This window comes from Mus caroli, chromosome 11, assembly GCF_900094665.2.
Source record: "Mus caroli chromosome 11, CAROLI_EIJ_v1.1, whole genome shotgun sequence".
NCBI lineage: Eukaryota > Metazoa > Chordata > Mammalia > Rodentia > Muridae > Mus > Mus caroli.
The window spans coordinates 70,213,122-70,231,185 of NC_034580.1; the positions used below are offsets into that span (position 1 = coordinate 70,213,122).

At 47.2% G+C, this 18,064-nt stretch overlaps 1 protein-coding gene across 1 annotated transcript in view; it reads right to left on the reverse strand.

The window, feature by feature from the left end:
- Nucleotides 1-15,839: 15,839 nt before the first annotated feature.
- The window catches only part of Rpa1 (replication protein A1), a 48,194-nt gene continuing 45,969 nt past the window's right edge, over nt 15,840-18,064 (reverse strand). Inside the window, exon 17 of the mRNA XM_021177355.2 lies at nt 15,840-16,900. Coding sequence (XP_021033014.1) covers nt 16,802-16,900 — 99 coding nt within the window. The 3' untranslated portion in view covers nt 15,840-16,801. The remainder of the gene's footprint in view (nt 16,901-18,064) is intronic.

The following is an 18,064-nucleotide window of genomic DNA, read 5'->3' on the forward strand; positions in this document are numbered from 1 at the left end:
AAAAAAAAAAAAAAAAAAAAAAAAAAAAAAAAGGTAAAAAAAAAAACTTCTGATCCTTTCTTCCCTCCACTTCCAGAGTCCTGGGGCAGGTGTGTGCCACCGTACCCCAGCTTTATTTGAGACTATGATTCAGGCTCCACACTTCATGTATATTAGGTAAGCATGCTACCAACTTGGCTATATTCCTAACCTTTCTTTCTTTCTTCTTTGAGACAATGTCTTTTTTTTAATTAATTTATTTTATGTATATGAGTACACTGTATCTGTCTTCAGACACATCCGAAGAGGGCATTGGATCCTATTAGAGATGGTTGTGAGCCACCATGTGGTTGCTGGGATTTGAACTCAGGACCTCTGGAAGAGCAGTCAGTGCTCTTAACCGCTGAGCCATCTCTCCAGCCCTTGAGACATTGTCTTGCTATATGGCGCATATTAGCCTCAAACTCAGAATCCTCCCACTTCAGCCTCCTAAATACTGGGATTACGTGTGAGCCATGGTGTTTGGCTTCTAGCCTTTCTTCCTTCCCTTCCCTTTCCCTTCCCTTCCCCTTCCCTTCCCCTTCCCTTTCCCTTCCCTTTCCCTTTCCTTTCCCTTCCCTTTCCCTTCCCTTTCCTTTTCCCTTCCCTTTCCCTTCCCTTCCCTTTCCTTTTCCCTTTCCTTTCCCTTCCCTTCCCTTTTCCTTCCCCTTCCCCTTCCCTCCCCCCCTCCCTCCCCTCTTTCTTTTCTTTCAGAGGGTTTCTCTGTGTAGTCCTGGCTGTCTTAGAACTTGCTCTGTAGACCAGGCTGGCCTTGAGCTCACAGAGAGCTCTAGCCTTTTCTAAATGGATAGCCATTATAATCTAAAGCAACCTACTAAGACAGGTGTGGTGGCATATACCCATGATCCCAGCACCTGGGATACTGAAGAAGAAACCAAAGTCAGCCTGGATTATATACAGTAAGAGTCTCTCTCTGTCTCTCTCTCTTTCACACACACACACACACACACAAAGAGAGAGAGAGAGAGAGAGAGAGAGAGAGAGAGCCTATTATGTCGTTGGTTGCTTCTAATCATTAGAAAACCACTCTCTTAGGCTGAGTCAGAACTAGCCTAGCTGCGACACTGTCCACCCACTGTCCCAGAGCAAGGCCATCGCTGTCCCAGATTTGCCTTTGGGGGCCCTTGAAATGAAAGTCACCAGCAGGCTCCGGAAGCTGCCTCATGCTAATCAGTTGAGGTTGTGAAAATAGCCCTGCAGTGGTTCCTGGGCCTGCAGCTGGGCCAGAGCCACTAAGGGGAGTCTGGTCCTTTGGAGCAGAGTTAACAGTCATCAGTGCTTTTTTTGAAATGTACCCTGCTTTAGGCTCAGTATTGTGTGCTACTTCTAATCCTTGCAATAGGCTGCAAGACAGGCAGGAATATCATCTCTGTTTTGCCCTCAGGCAAATTCTGCAGTCTGGCAAATGAAAGATGTGGGATTTGAACACAGACTTGTTTGGCCAAAGAATTCTCACTCTACTTCTGCCTGCACCACCTTCCTCTCATTCATGGGGAGGGGAGGGGAGCCCACCTCCCATGCTCAGGGGCTAGGAAGTGGGGAGAAAATGGATGTCCTCAAAGCAGGGTGAGGATGAAGGAGAAGCCAGCTTCATATCTAAACTAAGCAATGTTTTATTTCCATTTCCCTGAACATAAAGTTCAGTTACATTTGGTTTAAAAAAAAATCCCTACACAACTGGTTCTTGAGAAATGTCAAGTAGTACATTTCAGTGGACGTGTATGAAACAATCAAAATGTTGAACGCCCCCAAACAGATACAAACCTTCATCGAAGTCTCTTCCAAAGGATACTGCTGGGTCTGAAAAGAGCGACTCATGTTCCAGCCCAGTTGACTCCTTCTCATGTGAGTTCTGACTTCCAAAGACTGCTTGCGCCAGGAGGAAATATAATAGACGTCCTTTTTAAGGGGGGGAGGGGTCTGTCTGACAACCTCCCACGGCGACTGTGGATACAGCCCAGTTAGTAGAGTTCTTGCCTAGCAAGCATGTGGCCCTGGGCTTGAGATCTAGCACCCTACAACAAGGCATAGTGGTACATGCCCATGACCACAGCACTCCGGAGGTAGAGGCAGAAGGGTCAGTCCAAGGTCAGATGAGGGGTGGGGAGGCATTCCTTTAATGCCAGCATCTGAGAGGCAGAAACAGATGAATTTGTGAGTTCGAGGCCAGCCTGGTCTACAGACTGAGTTCCAAGACAGCCAAGGCTACACAGAGAAACCCTGTCTTGTGGGGGAAAAAAGATAGTGGGAGAGAATTCAAGGTTATCTTGGACTGCATAAGACTTCGATTCCAAAATAAACAAAAATGGAGCATGGATGCTTGCAACTGTGGACAATGTTGGGTTCATACATATTCTGTTGTGTCACATACATACCAATTATACAAATCAGATTCAGCTGGGCCCACTGGTGCATATGTTTCTTCCCAGCATCTGGGAGGTAGAGATGGGCAGAACTCTATGACTTTAAGGTTAGCCTGGTCTACAAAGTAAGTTCCAGGACAGCCAACCCTACAGAGAGAGACACTACTTCTAAATCAATCAATCAATCAATCATTAATCAATCATGGGCTGGAGAGATAGCTCAGTGATCAATAGTGCCATTTTTCCAGAGGACCTGGGTTTGATTCCCAGCACCCACATGGCATCTCACAGATGTCTGTAACTCCAATCCCAGGGGACATGACAACCTCTACTGGTCTCTTTGGTCAACAGGCATGCATGTGGCACACAATACATACATATATATATATATATATATATATATATATATATATATATATATATACATACATACATATATATATATAGCATTTTAAAAATCAGATTCACAAATCAAGTACAGAAAGAGATCAACTATAATGAAACAACCATAACACATACTGTTTTAAAAGCTACCTTTCCTGTCTGACGTCTGACTTCTTGCGTGACCCAGTGCCTCCACGATGAGACAAGCAGATGGTGTAGACGCTGTGACCCAGGATTAGGCAACCACTGCCCCTGGGAAGCCATTCCTAGTAACAGGATCAAATCCCACAGTGTTCCACTGAACCCCGCCAGAGGACATGAAGCCTCCCTTCCCCCGGCTGTCTGTGCAGCACCGCCCAGATGCTTGGTGTCACTGAGTGACCATTGGAGCCCAACTGAGGAGTGCCTCAGTGCTCCTCAGGGCACTGTGCAATTGAGACTTGCATGTGATTTCTGGAATTTGTCATTTGATATTTCCAGACTCCAGCTGACCTTGGCTAACAGCACAGAGGGCAGAACTGCGGAGGAAAAGGGGCACTACTGTGACTGTTATCCCCTGCATGATTATAGAAGGGTCTGTGCTTTCTCTTACAAATCATTGCGGCCTCTCTTCACTTCCCTCCTTTGAAGTCGAAAAAATAGCTGTATCCTCACAGTACAGGATGGCAGGGATGAGGCAGGGTCCTGGGACTGAGGTAGGGAACTCATCATGCAGCCTCTTTCCCTCAACTACACCGCCCCCCCCCCCCGCCCCCCTGCAGAATTCCCTCTGATCAAATCAGTTTCAGGCCTGGAAAGAAATGGCCACTCATGCTGGGGATGTGGCTCCGTTAGAGGCCTGCTCCCCAAGCATGCAGGAAGCTCTGGATTTGATCTTCAGCACGGGCATAAGCCCAGTATGGCAGTATCTGCCTGTCTTTAGCACGGTGTGAGCATGGCGTGGAGGTATACCTAACTCTGCACAGGGAGACCAGAAGTTCAAAGTTATCCTTGCACTTACAGTAAGTTCAAAGCTAGCTTGGGCAACATGAAGTTTTATTAAGACAAAACGAAACAAGAGGGGCCGGGGAGATGCTTCACTGTGCTGAGTCGTTTGCTGCCAAGTTTGATGCCCTGCGTTTAATCCCTTGAGCTTATGGTGGAAGGAGAGAACTGACTCTTGAACTCCACGCACATGCCACAGCCCACGCATGAATGTGTACACACACAACTAAGTGGATAAATGTTAAAAATAAATAAATCAAAGGAATGGCCACTCAAAATTGTTGGGAAGGGAGAGGAAAAGACAGGCGAGGCAGATAGATAACCCTGATATGAACACGGAAAGAGCCAATGTGTCACCAAAGCTGCCCAGACTTGATTACAGATTTGGCCAGGGACACAGGAGGCCAGCAGGAGCAGCCAGGTTCCACCTCAGAGGTGGAGCCACAAACCTGGAAATGAAACGTCTGTCTTTCCCTTTCTTCAGACCACAGGCATGCTCTCAGCAGTGACAGCTGTCCTGCAGAGTCTGGAGGGCTGGCAGGGCTCATCCACTCTAGTGTGCCTGTGGCCAGAACAGGTCTCAGTCACAGGTGCTTTTCCAAGGTCTTAGTGTCTAATTAAGGTTAGCAGCCACATTGGAGAGAGAAGGGTGCGCTGGACTTTACTCTGCTGTAAGGACTTTGGGCATTGCTCCATTCCGTGATCAAATACCACTGGCTCTGCCAACCACCATGTCAGTGGGTCTTCAGGGGTGGAAGAACTCATCCTTTTTTGAGAGGTTTGGTCTGGTCCTTGTCTAATGCAAAATGCCTGGGGCACCAGGTTAATGTCAACTCAAAGGCAAGTGCGGGTCCAGCATGTGTGGAATCCTAAGTACAATACCCATCAGAACCCCAAGCCCTAGAGGACATGCTTTTAAAAAAAAGTCATGCTTTAAAAAAATTCTGTTGAGGGGGCTGGAGAAATAGCTCAGCAGTTACGAGCGAGCACTAGCTGCTCTTTCAGAGAACCCAGATTCCATTCCTAACATTTTCATGGTGGCTCAAAGCTGTCTATAATTCAAGTCCTAGAGGGGAATCTGTTGCCCTCTCTGTTTTTCTCAGGCACCAAGAACACATGTGGTGCAAACATACACGCAGGCAAAACATTCATACATATGAAACATTTTTTTATAAATCCTGTTCAGATGTGGTGGCTCATGCCAGCAATGCTCTCAGCACTCAGATGGCAGAGGCAGGGGGATTTTGTGTTGAGCCCAGCCTGAGCTATAGAATGAGAAGCTGTCTCAAAAAGGAAAAAAAAAAAAAAAACAACAACAAAACCAACAAAAACAAATCTGTGGGCTTAATCATTTCTAGCCAGAAGGAGCTGGCTCCGGCAACAATGGATCCCTAGAGCTCTGCCTTGCCCCCTGGTCTGGAGAGCCTGCTCTAGAAAGGCGTTCTCCATAGACCACATTTCTATTTTGGGGACCACTCTGGGCCTGCACATGGGAAAATGGAGAGTTGGGGTTTATATGGTCATTTCTTTTGTTGTTACAGTAATGAAAGCTTTGAAATGATCACAAAAGGAAAATAGGAAAATATGCCTCCTAAAAAGAGCCGAGGCAAATTATTATAGCAACCGAATCCTAAAAGGAATGTTCAAGTAAAAAAAAAAAAAAATATGGCTCATGCGAAGTTGTTATGGCAACTGACATTTAAAAGTAACAGGATTTGGGCAAGTTTCTTTCTCCACCCTCTCTGCAAAGTCTTGCAGGAACTTCATGCTAAAATTATGCTTTAATTTTAATTAGCCAAATAGGTCATAAATATAGCTTATTCCCAAATCCTTAGAATTTCTACCCTGCAAGGAGCTGAACTACTAATGAGGAAATATTTCCACAAAAACCCACTTCCCATCAAGAACCCCCATCCGATATTTTTCTAATATAATTTATCAATTTAAACACATTGCATAATGTGCCACTCTGTAGCATTCCATTAAAATGATAAATAGCAATAGCGGTGAGGGGTGGGGGGCAAAAACCAGGAGATTAAACATATCCAAGGCAGTGTAGCTATATTTAAATACCTCAATCCATTGTAGAGGAAAACACACTGTTCTCATCCGCAGATACAGTCTAGACTCAGAGCAGCATATCCTTGACTGTAAGGGTATTAATAGGACAGACGAAGGGGGGCAATAAGAAATGACAGGAAACTTCAGAAGAAATAAAATTTCTATTAGGCTTTGTTATAAGATTACATCAAAGCAGTTCATATGTTTTAATCTGGGGAGGAAAGAAAGCAACTACTTGGGGTTTGCGCCTGGGGGCTGCCTCTGTGTACTGAACCAGACAGTTTGCATAATGAACAATTTTCATTCAATCAGGATCTCAGCAGAGATAGCTCCTACTCAAAGGAACCCGGCACAGGCTCATAGTTTTTATCTCCCAGCTCCACCTGCTGGAGAAACCGCGTATTGCAGGGAGAGAAGGCAGTGGGGAGGCATTGTCCTTCCTAGTGGCTGTTCTAAATCCAGGTACCTAAAGTTACAGACCTGACTTTAAACAGTTTCTCTCCGGAGGTTGAAAGGGGCTCTGTAAGATACCAGAGTGGATTGCTCTCAAAGACTCCCGGACTCCTTGCCTCGCAGGCAAGGAAAGTCCTAGCAGATGGTAGCATGGATCTCCGGCCCTTCTCTCACTGCTTCTCTTGAATCAGGGATTTAGAAATTGCTATTTGCATACCAGGAGGACTGAAGTTGTTCTAACATAGTTTGGCTCCCGGTGACCAGAAGACAAGGTCATTGTTTAAAACCACCCAAACTCATTTCCGGCTTGGTTGGTCAAATTTTCAAGTTTCCCAGCAGTCTAAGGATTCATAAAATAAGGCAGAGGTGGAGAAATGGAGGGTGTGTGTGTGTGTGTGTACCCAAAATGGAACTGCATTTTCATGCACAATAGAAAACTTAAAGGCTGAACCAATCGTTTTGGAAAACTGGCACAGCTGACATTGGCTAGAGGAAGGAACGGCCAGGGTGAGCCAGCTGCACCAAGACCCAGGGCTGAGGCCTAATCCGCCTTTATCCGAGGGTTTAGTGAGGCTCCCGCCGCCGCTCACCAATCCTGGCTGGAGCCGCAGAACAGCTCTCTTCACCTGGCTCAGTCCCAGCACAGTCGCACTATGCTCTCCCGTGGGGAGGCCGCGCCGGGAGGGGGAGCGACATCAAGCTTTGTGAAACTGTTTTCGAAAACCTGGGATGATCATTTAAATGTTTAAAATATGCACATGGTAATTCAAAACTAATTACCCTGAGCACATTTGAAACATTTATGCCATCATCTTGGATCCTGCCTACTGATTGTGCGCTGCAGCTCACTCTGGTGTTTCTATAAACTGCTTCAGCGATTTTAACTTCCAGGCTAAATCAGGCAGCCACAGGCGCTGCCTCCAGCCCTGGGTTGGTGGAGAGACCCCATCCCTGACTTCCAGGCGAGGAGGCGGCCCCTTTTCTCCCTTTTGTCTTGTAGTTGTGGCTGCGGAATCATTGCTCTTATCCGTGTTCATAATTCTCATCTGCATTATTTAATTTAGGCTGGAATGACCTCTTTCCCTCCCGAGTCTTCCTCCCTCATTCCCATTTCCTCTTCTTCAATTTGTGGCCCCCATTTCCTGATTGGTCCAAATATATGGACAAGTATTCTTGATCGTCCCACCCCTCTTGGTTACATCTTCATCTGGGAGCCAATGTGGTGAGTTTTCTGGGTTTGCAAAGTGGTCAGGCCCACCGCCCACCGGTCACTCTAAGGAGTGTGTGAGAGGTAGACCAACATGAGCGGCTCATAGCCGCCATCACTGAGAGAGCACGTGCCCTGCAGCTCAGGCACACGCATGCACACACCGGCAGACATGTGCACATGCGCTTTCCCCAGCAAACCCTGCTTGCAGAGTAATTAGGCCTAGGCAGTTCCTGAAGCAAATTCATTTCCCCCTTTTCCAGAATAAAATGAGTTCTCTTCCTTTGGGGGTGCTAAACCAGCATGCCAGTGGCTAGAAGCCTGAGATGGGTGATGTGGCTGAAACCATTTCTGCAGCCCAAGCCTGTGGGCAGAAGCTAACCTTGGGCTGGGGAGCTGCAGTCGGAAGAGGCACGATTCTGGGATCAAGAAATGAGCACTGGTTTATAGGTACACTCTCAGAAATAGACAGATGAGGGCTGCCTCCTTATTAGCGCTTTGAAGATGCCCATGGCGGGTTTTTAGACATTTAGGAATATAAAAGTAGGTTGGATTCCCACAGTCAGCTGAAGTTTGACAGAGTGATATTACTGGGTTTAACTAGAGCCATTAAGAGACTCTTCATTATCCCACACCACCGCCACCCAAGTTATCACATGAGCCATAATGCAAGAGAATTTTCATTCCATCAACAAGAGAGGGAGCCGGTCTATCTTTGTCCAAAGGAAATGAGCAGCCCAGCGTGAAGCTTGTGAGGAATTGAGTGTACAACACTCCAATAACATCCCCTGCAGGATTGCCTCTGCGATTTAGTCGGTGAAGCAGGGGTAACTGTGCTGGAGCAGTCTGCCTGTGTACCTGGCTTGCAAGAACACCAGCTCGAAGAACGACCAAAAAGGCCGATTAATGACAAAGGACACTCATAGAGACCCGAATTCCACAGGGCTTAAGTATTAAGCCCCAAAGAAATCAAGGTCTAGGCCATTCTCCTGGCGCTCAGCAATCTCATTTATTATTTCTCTATAAAGATCCAACACTCAATTTCCCAGGTATCCCCTGTACCTGACTCACATTCCCCTGCTCAGTAAGCCGTCCTGGTTTGAAACGGGCCTCTCCTTCTCCTGCCTATGCATGCTTTGTGTCTTCACAACGACAGCTGGTAATTTGCAAGACCCCCTCCACTGGACTCTCTCACCCCACATACTTGGAACTACTCCTTGGAACTACTTGTTTATCAAGCGTTCTGTTGGTGAGCCTTCTCTTGCATTAAAGCTGTGAGAAGGAACCAGCGTTTCTATTTCCTTTACATTTCTTGTAGCGTCTCACATGGGAGACACCCAGGTTAGATATACTGAGGGTCCTGGTAGTTTTAGAGTTGGAGTTAGATGACCCAGCAACATCCCCTCCCCCACCACGCACCAAGCAAAAATTGCACCCACCCTTCCCTCAGATGTTCCTGGCATCTTATAACTCGCCCAAAGCCAGATTTATTGCTCCTGCTGTAAAGTGTATCTTCTCTAAGCCTCACTTAAAAGCTACCACTTGGCAGAAGATCAAGTCAGAAGTGCAGGCTAGCAGGTGACGGTGAGGACAGGGAGGGATGGGGCGGGTAGGGTGGAGCGAATAATTGAAGCTCCAAGAGTTACCAGCTCAATATTTAACCTAACTGGTAATTTGCTGTGACAATTACGCCATGAACGGAACGCTGCGACTATGCAAGAATGTTGCTCTCTAATTAAGAGGGCTCTGCATTTCCTAGTCACCCGCACTTTAATAACACACAGAATGAGCCTTGGCTCCGGGAGCTAAAGGTTCCATTAGGAGCACGGGCAGCATATGGCTGTGCACATAGGCCGTGAGTGATGCAGCCCAGTTAAGCCCGCTAACACCTTCAATTCGTCCTCAGATAGAGCCCAGAGAGCACGGCTCAGGCCCTCACACCACAAGCCCCATTTGACTGACAGGCATCTTCCCGGAAAGCCTGCGCGTGCCTACACTGCAAATGGACCTGCTTCCCACAGCCCGGCTTTCAACCAGGAAGGCTTGGCGTGGGTCTGATCCTTCAAGAGTAACTTTAATAAGGATTTTCACACAGAAAGAAAAGTCCATGGGAACAAATCCTCCTCTTAAGAGCATGAGACAGGAATGGGAACACAAGCCAACACCCCAATTGCTAGGCTAACTCTGATATGAGACAAAAGAATATTAATATCTTGGCTATGAAGGAGGATGGTGCCATCTTCTGAATTGATGGGAGTTTTGAGGCATGGCTAAGCTGGGCAAACCATTTTCTTTTTTTTTTTTTTTCTCTTCTTAATTAGTGGTTCATTTATGGAGGGCTTGCTGCCCGGAGAGCCCATCAGAAGAGACCTCGCTTTATGGAGATGTAGCTTATAAAACTATTCAGATTTTAAACAAACAGTGCAGGAGGCCAGAGATAGAAGTGGTGGGGGTGGGTGGGGCAAGAGAACAATTGCATCTGCAGAAAGCTAGCCCTGCAATCCAAGCCTATGTTTAGGGTTGATCAGCTTCCTGAGGCAAGCCCAGAAGCCTCTAAAATTTTAGGCCAATAGAAATGACCTCTGCACCACGGCTGACTGAAGCTATAAATAAGCCTCGAGTTGAGCAGTGGTGTCAACGGAGAGAGAAGAGGAGAGTCCAATCGGAGCTGCTTCTTCTTTTTTTTTTTTTTAAAGTCCACTTGCTTGGGACCCACCTGGAGGCAGGGCATTGAGAAGAGCCTTGGCTCCCTGCAGCGAGAGGCTCCAGTTTTCCCAGGCACCAGCCCATCGGTTGGTTACCTAACCACCGAAAGGGAACTGCACAGCACACAAGTTAAATATAGGCTGGGTTATCTGCATTTTACAAGCTCCGAGCAAGCTATCTGAAGAAGCTGTCATTTTTAATGACGGCACAAACTTCCAATTACCGACTGGGTAATCCACTAGGGAGCAGGTAGTTTTGGAAGAACGGTTCACCATTATTAAAAGTTTACACAATCACTTTTGAGTTGACTATAAATATTTCACACGAGGCAGGTGGGATTTTAGGGACTTTTGGGTGGTTTACTCGAGGCTGCAACCAACAAGGAGCGTTTTCTCGAGGATTATACATTGAGATTTGTCAGCTGCCGGGGAGTAGTGGAGGGTCCTGGTACTGCAGAAAGGCTATGAAGTGGCCAGGTAAGGATGGGTGCTCCCAAGTCTCAGATGTACCCCTAAGGCCAGCTCCAAGTCACAAGCTCAAACAACAAGTCTTCCAGGGGCCTGGAGAGTTAAGACAAATAAGGATCACATAGGCTACCCACGGACAAGCACTTCTCATACAAGGGCCAGCTACCTCCAACACCATCTTCCCAACATGGCTTCTATGTTGCTTCAACAATCAGTGCAGGGTGAATTAGGGGTGGGTCTCTCCAATGTGGACTCAAATCATGACTACAGCTTGTGTCTTTTTTTTTTTTTTTTTTTGGTTTNTCCGTATAGCCCTGGCTGTCCTGGAACTCACTTTGTAGACCAGGCTGGCCTCGAACTCAGAAATCTGCCTGCCTCTGCCTCCNGAGTGCTGGGATTAAAGGCGTATGCCACCACGCCCGGCTGAGTCCTTCTTGATAATGAAGTTCCCAGTGACCTGGATATCAACTGAAGTTGGATTTTACTGTGATGACTACTGAGTCTGGCTCAGAATTTTGGGGGGGACAAGGTACCTTGATTTAACTGGACATGGCACTTCACGACTGTAACCCCCACATTGGGAGAGGCAGAGGCAGAAAGATGGTTGCATGTTTGGAGGCTAGGCAAGGCTACACAGCAAGAAGCTGTCTCAAAACCAAAGACATCTTTCTTGATCCAAATCCTGTCGGAGGGTGTGAGGCCTTGGGGGCCAGAACAAGGTGGTCAAGGAAGACCACTGACTCTGTCCTTTGCTCCATTACTTAATCAGAACCACCATCCCAGATATTGCTAGGAGATTTTAAGCCTCGGTGGCTGCAACCTGCATTTAAGAGCTAAGTGGGATAAACTCAGGGGTGGGCCCAAACCTCCCTCCCCACCCTTCCTGCATTCCTCCATTTACCTGTTTCCAGGGATCTGCTTAATTTACCTGCCAGCCTTTGGTGGGCCACAGGCTTAGTGGCTTAGCGCTGCTCGGGGCACCAGAGACCCTCACAGAAGCACCTGAATGTACTTTCAGCGCTGTAGAGCACGCATGGCTCAGGCCCATCAGAAGAACCCAGGCTTATGCTAAGGAGCCAGAAAGTAGAAGCAGCTGGCAAGAGTGATTCAGCCCCATAAATTTACACATCCGTACAGCCAAACCCACTTGAAGTGATCCAGAGCCACTTTTATTGAAATAGAAAAGATGCCTATTCTGGAGTGCTAAGTGGTACAGGAGGGTGGGTATATAAGAGATAATCCCATGTTGTCTTTGATGTGGTGCTAGGGAGATAACCCAGGACCTCCCGCCTGCCTGCAAGGTAACCACCAAGCCACACCCACAACCTCTATTTATACACACACTAAGTGTGGAGGTATGGATAAAAAAAAAAAAAAATGTCCCGGGACCTCATGAATCTGCAAACATGGTGCCTGGTTGGTGGCACTGTTTGGGGAGGCAGTGGACCATTTGAAGTATGTCACTGGGTATGGGCTCTGAGAGTTTGTAGCTTTGCTCCCCTTCCAGTTAACTCTGCTCTCCTAAGGTTCCTGCCACCATGTTTCCTCTGCCATTATGGACACCTGGTCCTCTAGACCCATAAGCCACAGACTCTCAGGTCTCTTTCAGTCCTGGAATCTTATCACAGCAATGAAAAGTAACTTGTGTGGCAGCCAGCTAAGCAAGGGCTGTGGCTGACTGCTTGGGATTATGGGTGTGTCTGTCTGTCTGTCTGTCATCCCATTTATATAGTCCTGAGAATTGAGCCACTTTACCACTGACATGTCTCAGTCCTCTTGGTATCATATATTCACTTAAGACAAGATCTCATTAAGTCACCCAGACTGGTTTCGAGCTTGCAATCCTCCTGCCTCTGCCTCAAGGAGATAGGATCCCTGGGGTACGTGACGAGACTGGGAGTAGCAGGTTCTGTTCTCGCAGCTTTCTACAGTGATTGTGGATTATTTGTGTATAAAGATCTGATGGCCTGACCGACTCCCTTCCCTTTAAGTGAACATCAACAGTATTTAGCATCAACTTAATAGACTCATTTGGTAAAGCCATCTCCCCACCTCTTGAACAAATAAAAATGAAACACCAGCACCTGTTCTCCTAGACCACTGGCTCTCAGTCTTCCTAACGCTGTGACCTTTTTTTTTTTTTTTTTTTTTTTTTTGGTTTTTCGAGACAGGGTTTCTCTGTCTAGCCCTGACTGTCCTGGCACTCACTTTGTAGACCAGGCTGGCCTCGAACTCAGAAATCCGCCTGCCTCTGCCTCCCGAGTGCTGGGATTAAAGGCGTGCGCCACCACGCCCGGCTACGCTGTGACCCTTTAGTACAGTTCCTCATGTTGTGGTGACCCCCAGCCATAGAATTATTTCACTGCTACTTCATAACTGCAATTTTGCTATTGTTATGAATTGTAATGTAAATATCTGCATTGCAAACAGTCTTAAGCGACCTCTGTGAAAGGTCTTTTGAAACCCAAATGACCCACATGTTGAGAACCACTGTCTCAGAGAAAACAATTATTTCCAAGTGTGCTTTATAAAAGCCAAGAATAAAACCTACAGAGCAGATTGAGACTAAGGTTACCCAACTACGCCAGGAAGGAGAGGAAAGGGCCACTCGCACAAACCTGTCTTTGAGACGAAGAACAATCAACATAACAGGGACAGAGCAGCCCTTGTAACAAGTGCAAAGGAGAGAGAGAGGCTGAGTTTCTTCTTCTATAAATAAACCCTTGGCAGGCGGATCACTAAAGGAACACAAGTCAATATAAACCTCTAGACATGGGGCTGCCAAACTTCACTTTTCGACAGTATATTAATTATGTAGTCAATAGCCATGGGTTTCATTAGCGTATTAAATACCACGATCAATATTATTTATACTTTTCAAAGACAGGCCACTCAGGGAAAAAATGGTGGGGGGAGGAGGAGGAACAATTTGACCCTGTAGTTCAAAAAAAGTCAGAATAGCACACTAGAGATTAGCAAGGGTTTAATGGAAGGCATAAAACACTGGAAATATGGACAGAAATCAGATCCCTGCCTTCATTTTTCTGCCTTTTACAAAGAGACTGGAGGGAATTCAGAAACTATTTAAAATAAAGGCAAAATGATTAGAGCCCCCACCCCCAACTGCTTAACGCTGGTGTCATGGTGGATGCAAAATAAGCATTGATCTCTAAGTGATAGATGAGAATCAGAACAGGAACAGTGTTTTGAGGCAAAATATGTCCAAGAGAATTCAAAGAACTGTGGGCCAAAATCTACTTAGGCAGTCCTCTGGGACCCGAATCCCTCACAGGCGTTAACAGTGGAACCAATTTCCAAGGCAGCCCTGCTGGTGATCTGATTTTTGAGTAGGGAAATCTGTTAAACATCGTCCCACGAGGGAGCCCAGCTCTTTCACTCCCCACGGGTTTCTACACACAGCTGTGCTAGATCTGCTGAAGTGGCCGGTGAGGAGGTGTGGGGATTGGTTCAGCGACCTCAGATGACATTCTTGTTCACTAGCCCTCGTGCACTGGGGAGATGACCGAATGCTGTGAGCAGGAGATATCAAAGACCGGCTACTGGACTGAAAACTAGATCACCATCTCTAACCTGCAATTTGTCAATCTCAGACAGCACTGAAGACTGTCATTTTCTAGTCAATGCTTTGTAAGCAAGGTCAGATGGAGGCTCCATAAAAAACTGTCCAGGGTTCAGGCAGAGAATCAAGCGCAACTCAATTCCTATCTCCTGAGATTAGGGAAGGGAAGGGAGGCTGTGTCTACTAAACCTGTGAGCCTCAAGCAAAGCCTGTCTGTCCTCAGCAAGGTGAGCCATCCGCCAAAGATGCCAACAGCTAAGGGCCAGAGATGTAGTGCAGGGTGCTGTGATATCAACAGCTGGGAGACAGAAACAGGAGGATCACGACTTCAAGGTAGTTTGGGCTATAAAATATAAGCTTGAAGCTACCCACTTGAAGACTGTCCTCAACAAAACAAACAAGCTGGGTATGGTGGTGGATGCTTGTATTTCTAGTGTATAAGAGACGACGGAAGCTGGCTCAAGCCCGAGACCTGCTTGGGTTACATAGGGAAGATGGTGCCTCAAAAACAGGACAGCTGAGGAGCAGACAGACAGGGCAGACAGGGTGCATCCATCTAAATCCACATACCTGGATTGAAAGTAATCTGGGAGACTGGTCTGTGAGGGCCGGTCCAGAGATTTAATCCAGTAAAGACCCACCCTGACTGAGTATAGGCGACACCCATGGGTGGCCCAGGGATCCAGACTGAATTAAGGGAAAATGGGAGGAAGTTCAGCTGGTAGTGTTTCCAAGTATTAGGACCACAGCTTGGCCCCTGGCATGTGCTGGACAGCTAGCCTAGCTCCCGTATCAAGCTCCAGGCCAGGGGCAGGGCAGTGGACAGTTCCCACACACGAGACACACACAGAGGTTGAAAGTGACCTGAGCACTAGACTAGCATTCACCTCTTGGTCTCTTCTTGACAACAGATACAATGTAACTGGCTGCCACAGGGAGAGCCATTACGGTCCCCTACCTTCCTCACCATGACGGATGGTACAAACTGTGAGCCAGTGGTAGCCATTCCTCCGGTAACTTGCTTTCCATAGATACTGTCACAGCACTAAGAAAAGCAACTAAAACACGGGGTGCTGTGACCCCTTGGCACCACAAAGCCACAGCAAGCTGAAGTGCACACATCACAGGCCAGGCCTGAAGATGCTGGGGGACTGCAATGCTGCCTGGATCCTGGCAGAGATGTGCAGCAGATGCCAAGAGGTGGGCTGCAGCAACCAGAGATAATTAATATGATTAGGACCACACTGAGCAGGCATGCTCTTGCCGAATGAAAAGCCTCGCAGCATAATGACTGTTTTCTTCCTCGCTCACGGTCTCCACGTTTAGAGTTGGCTTGGTGTTAGGCTGCCGCGTAAACATCAATGCAACCCCGAGGGGCCAGATCATCGCGTTCCTGGGCTCAATCGCCTTTCCTTTTGTGTTTTCATTCATTTAAAGATGCATTCCAGGGTTGCAAACATTAGTGAGAATCATCTCCAGGCCTCAGTCTAATCTCCGAGTCTGTAATGAGTTAACATCTTTCCCTAGTGAATATTTATTATGAAGGCTAATTAATTGCTTTCCAGTTACAAGAATCCTTTACAGTCAAAGAAAGTAGGATCCACAAAGATATACTGTTTATTCAAACAAAGCAAAGGAAACAAAGGGTTTCTTTCTTAAATTCTATTTAACATGGCTTTAATAAAGGTACATAGGTCCGCCTGGCAACCGAACGGTAACTGATGCAAACTCAAGCCATGCTCTGTAGCGGCCTGGATGTCCCAGTGCCACCTCTGTCTTCAGGCTTTGCTGGATTTACTAGGATTCTGTTATCTTCAAACAGGGATTATGTCACATGTAACTGACCCCACCATGTGGATAATGAGGTGAATTATGCAATTTGGGGGTTTGCTTTTCCCCAAGGGGACAGCAAGCCAGTGCTTATCAGCCGTCTTCAGAGGAGACAATTCTGATTAATATCAGAGTCATCTGACTCAGTCTATTAAACCTATCAAACCCTGAAGGAAGGATATTCAGATATTAACGATAGGCCTTTGATTAATAATTCTACCTTGTTGCCATTCTAAGCATTAACAACCAACCATGCAGTAACTCTGCAAAATAGACCCTTTGATGCCAGGCAGACGCACCCTCTGAACACCTGGGTTCTCCCCTACTCTTCTCCCCCCAGGAGGAACCCAAGACAAAAAGGTGCCACCACTGGAAAAGCAAACTCCAGGTTACATAATTTGCCTCATTATCCAGAGTGGGGTTAATGACTTGTGACATAATTCCTGTTTGAAGATAACAAAATTTCATGAAATCCGACAAAGCCGGAAGGCAGGAGGAGGGGACTGCTGCCACACTACCGGCGGCTGAGAACTGGAGCGGAAGGTTCACACACAGCCCTCTGAGCGCACTGTCTTTGCTTATCAGTGAGTCCCAAGAGGGGCCCAGATGGGTTGTCAGCCTCCCCTAGAGGATCTTCATTGTGGAGCTGTCCCATGGGGTGGGAAGGAAGCCATTCTATTTCCGTTCTTCTCTCTTCCGTTCTGGCCACCAGTGGTACTTGCTCCCATCACATGTTCTTCCTGATGTTCGCGATCAGCCGTCTGCCATAGTCTCTGAAGTCCACGGGCTTCACGTCCATCACAGTGGCCTTAATTCGAGATTCATCCTTTAGAAAAGAGAGAAGCTGTTTGTGAGTGGCAGAGCCTGGCGTGCAGCGGAGGAGAGGACTTTCTTTGCTTCAGTGGCTTCCATGAGTCCAGCAGGAAGAAGGAAAGTTTATAAGTCTCAGAGAGAAAGTGCTGTGACTTCCTGGAGATGGGCCAGATCCTCTTCCACAGGCCCTTTCCCCATCCTAGGTTCCCTGTGCTCAGACCTAGCATCCTCCTGGGGTAGGCTGTCTTCCTATGGGTGCAGTGGGGGCCCAGAGCAGACAGGTAACTCACCCTGAACGATCACTTTCGTCTAGAGAAGCTCTGTGGTAGTAGGGACTGTGACTTCTGCTCCAGCTCTGGGCAAAGTTACTTCTCTGTTCTTTACCATTCCTGTCCATCCCAGGAAGACAGAAAAACCCTACACTCTCCCTTGATCTACCTGACTTTCTGACACCAGCCTACAACAACCAAAATATCTACTCACAGGCACTAAGCTGGTGATAACTCAAAATGCACAAACTGCGGCTGCAGGGGAGTCGGCAGAGTTCCTCCTCCACTTGTCTCCTTGCACTAAACTGTAAAGGCAGAACAGGGTGACACCTGGGGACACACAAGTCTAGCTGGGGGCCTTCATGCTTCCATGTGCTTAGTAATTAATTACTACATGCACTGCTGTTTACAAGCATGGTTAGGAGCCCGACTGCCTGGGTCTGCCTCTCGGCTCTGCCACTCCATGGCTTTAGGTTCAGAGTCACTTTCTGCATGCCTCTGCCTGTCTCTCCATTGGTAAAGCTTGCAACAACAGCTCCAACACAGAAGGTGCTGTGAGGGTTGACAGCGGATAGATGGATAGATAGACGGGGCGGGACGGACTGTCCAGTAAGCAGGGTTCATCATGGCTATGCAGCTCTGGACATCAGGATTAGCTTAAACACTTGTCGGGTGGGGCACTTTTACCAGCGCCTGCTATTTGTTTAATATTCTGAGTTTTAGAACCTAAACTGTGGGAAACAAGAATCCACACATAACATTTTCTGAAAGTACACAGACAACAAAGATCTCTGAAGGCTGTAACAGAGAAAGCTGTAGACCATCTCCTCCCTAAGTCGGCTTCCACACAAGACCTGGCAGTGCAAACATCCGCCACAGCTCTCACCCCGGGGGTAAGTCCCGGAAAC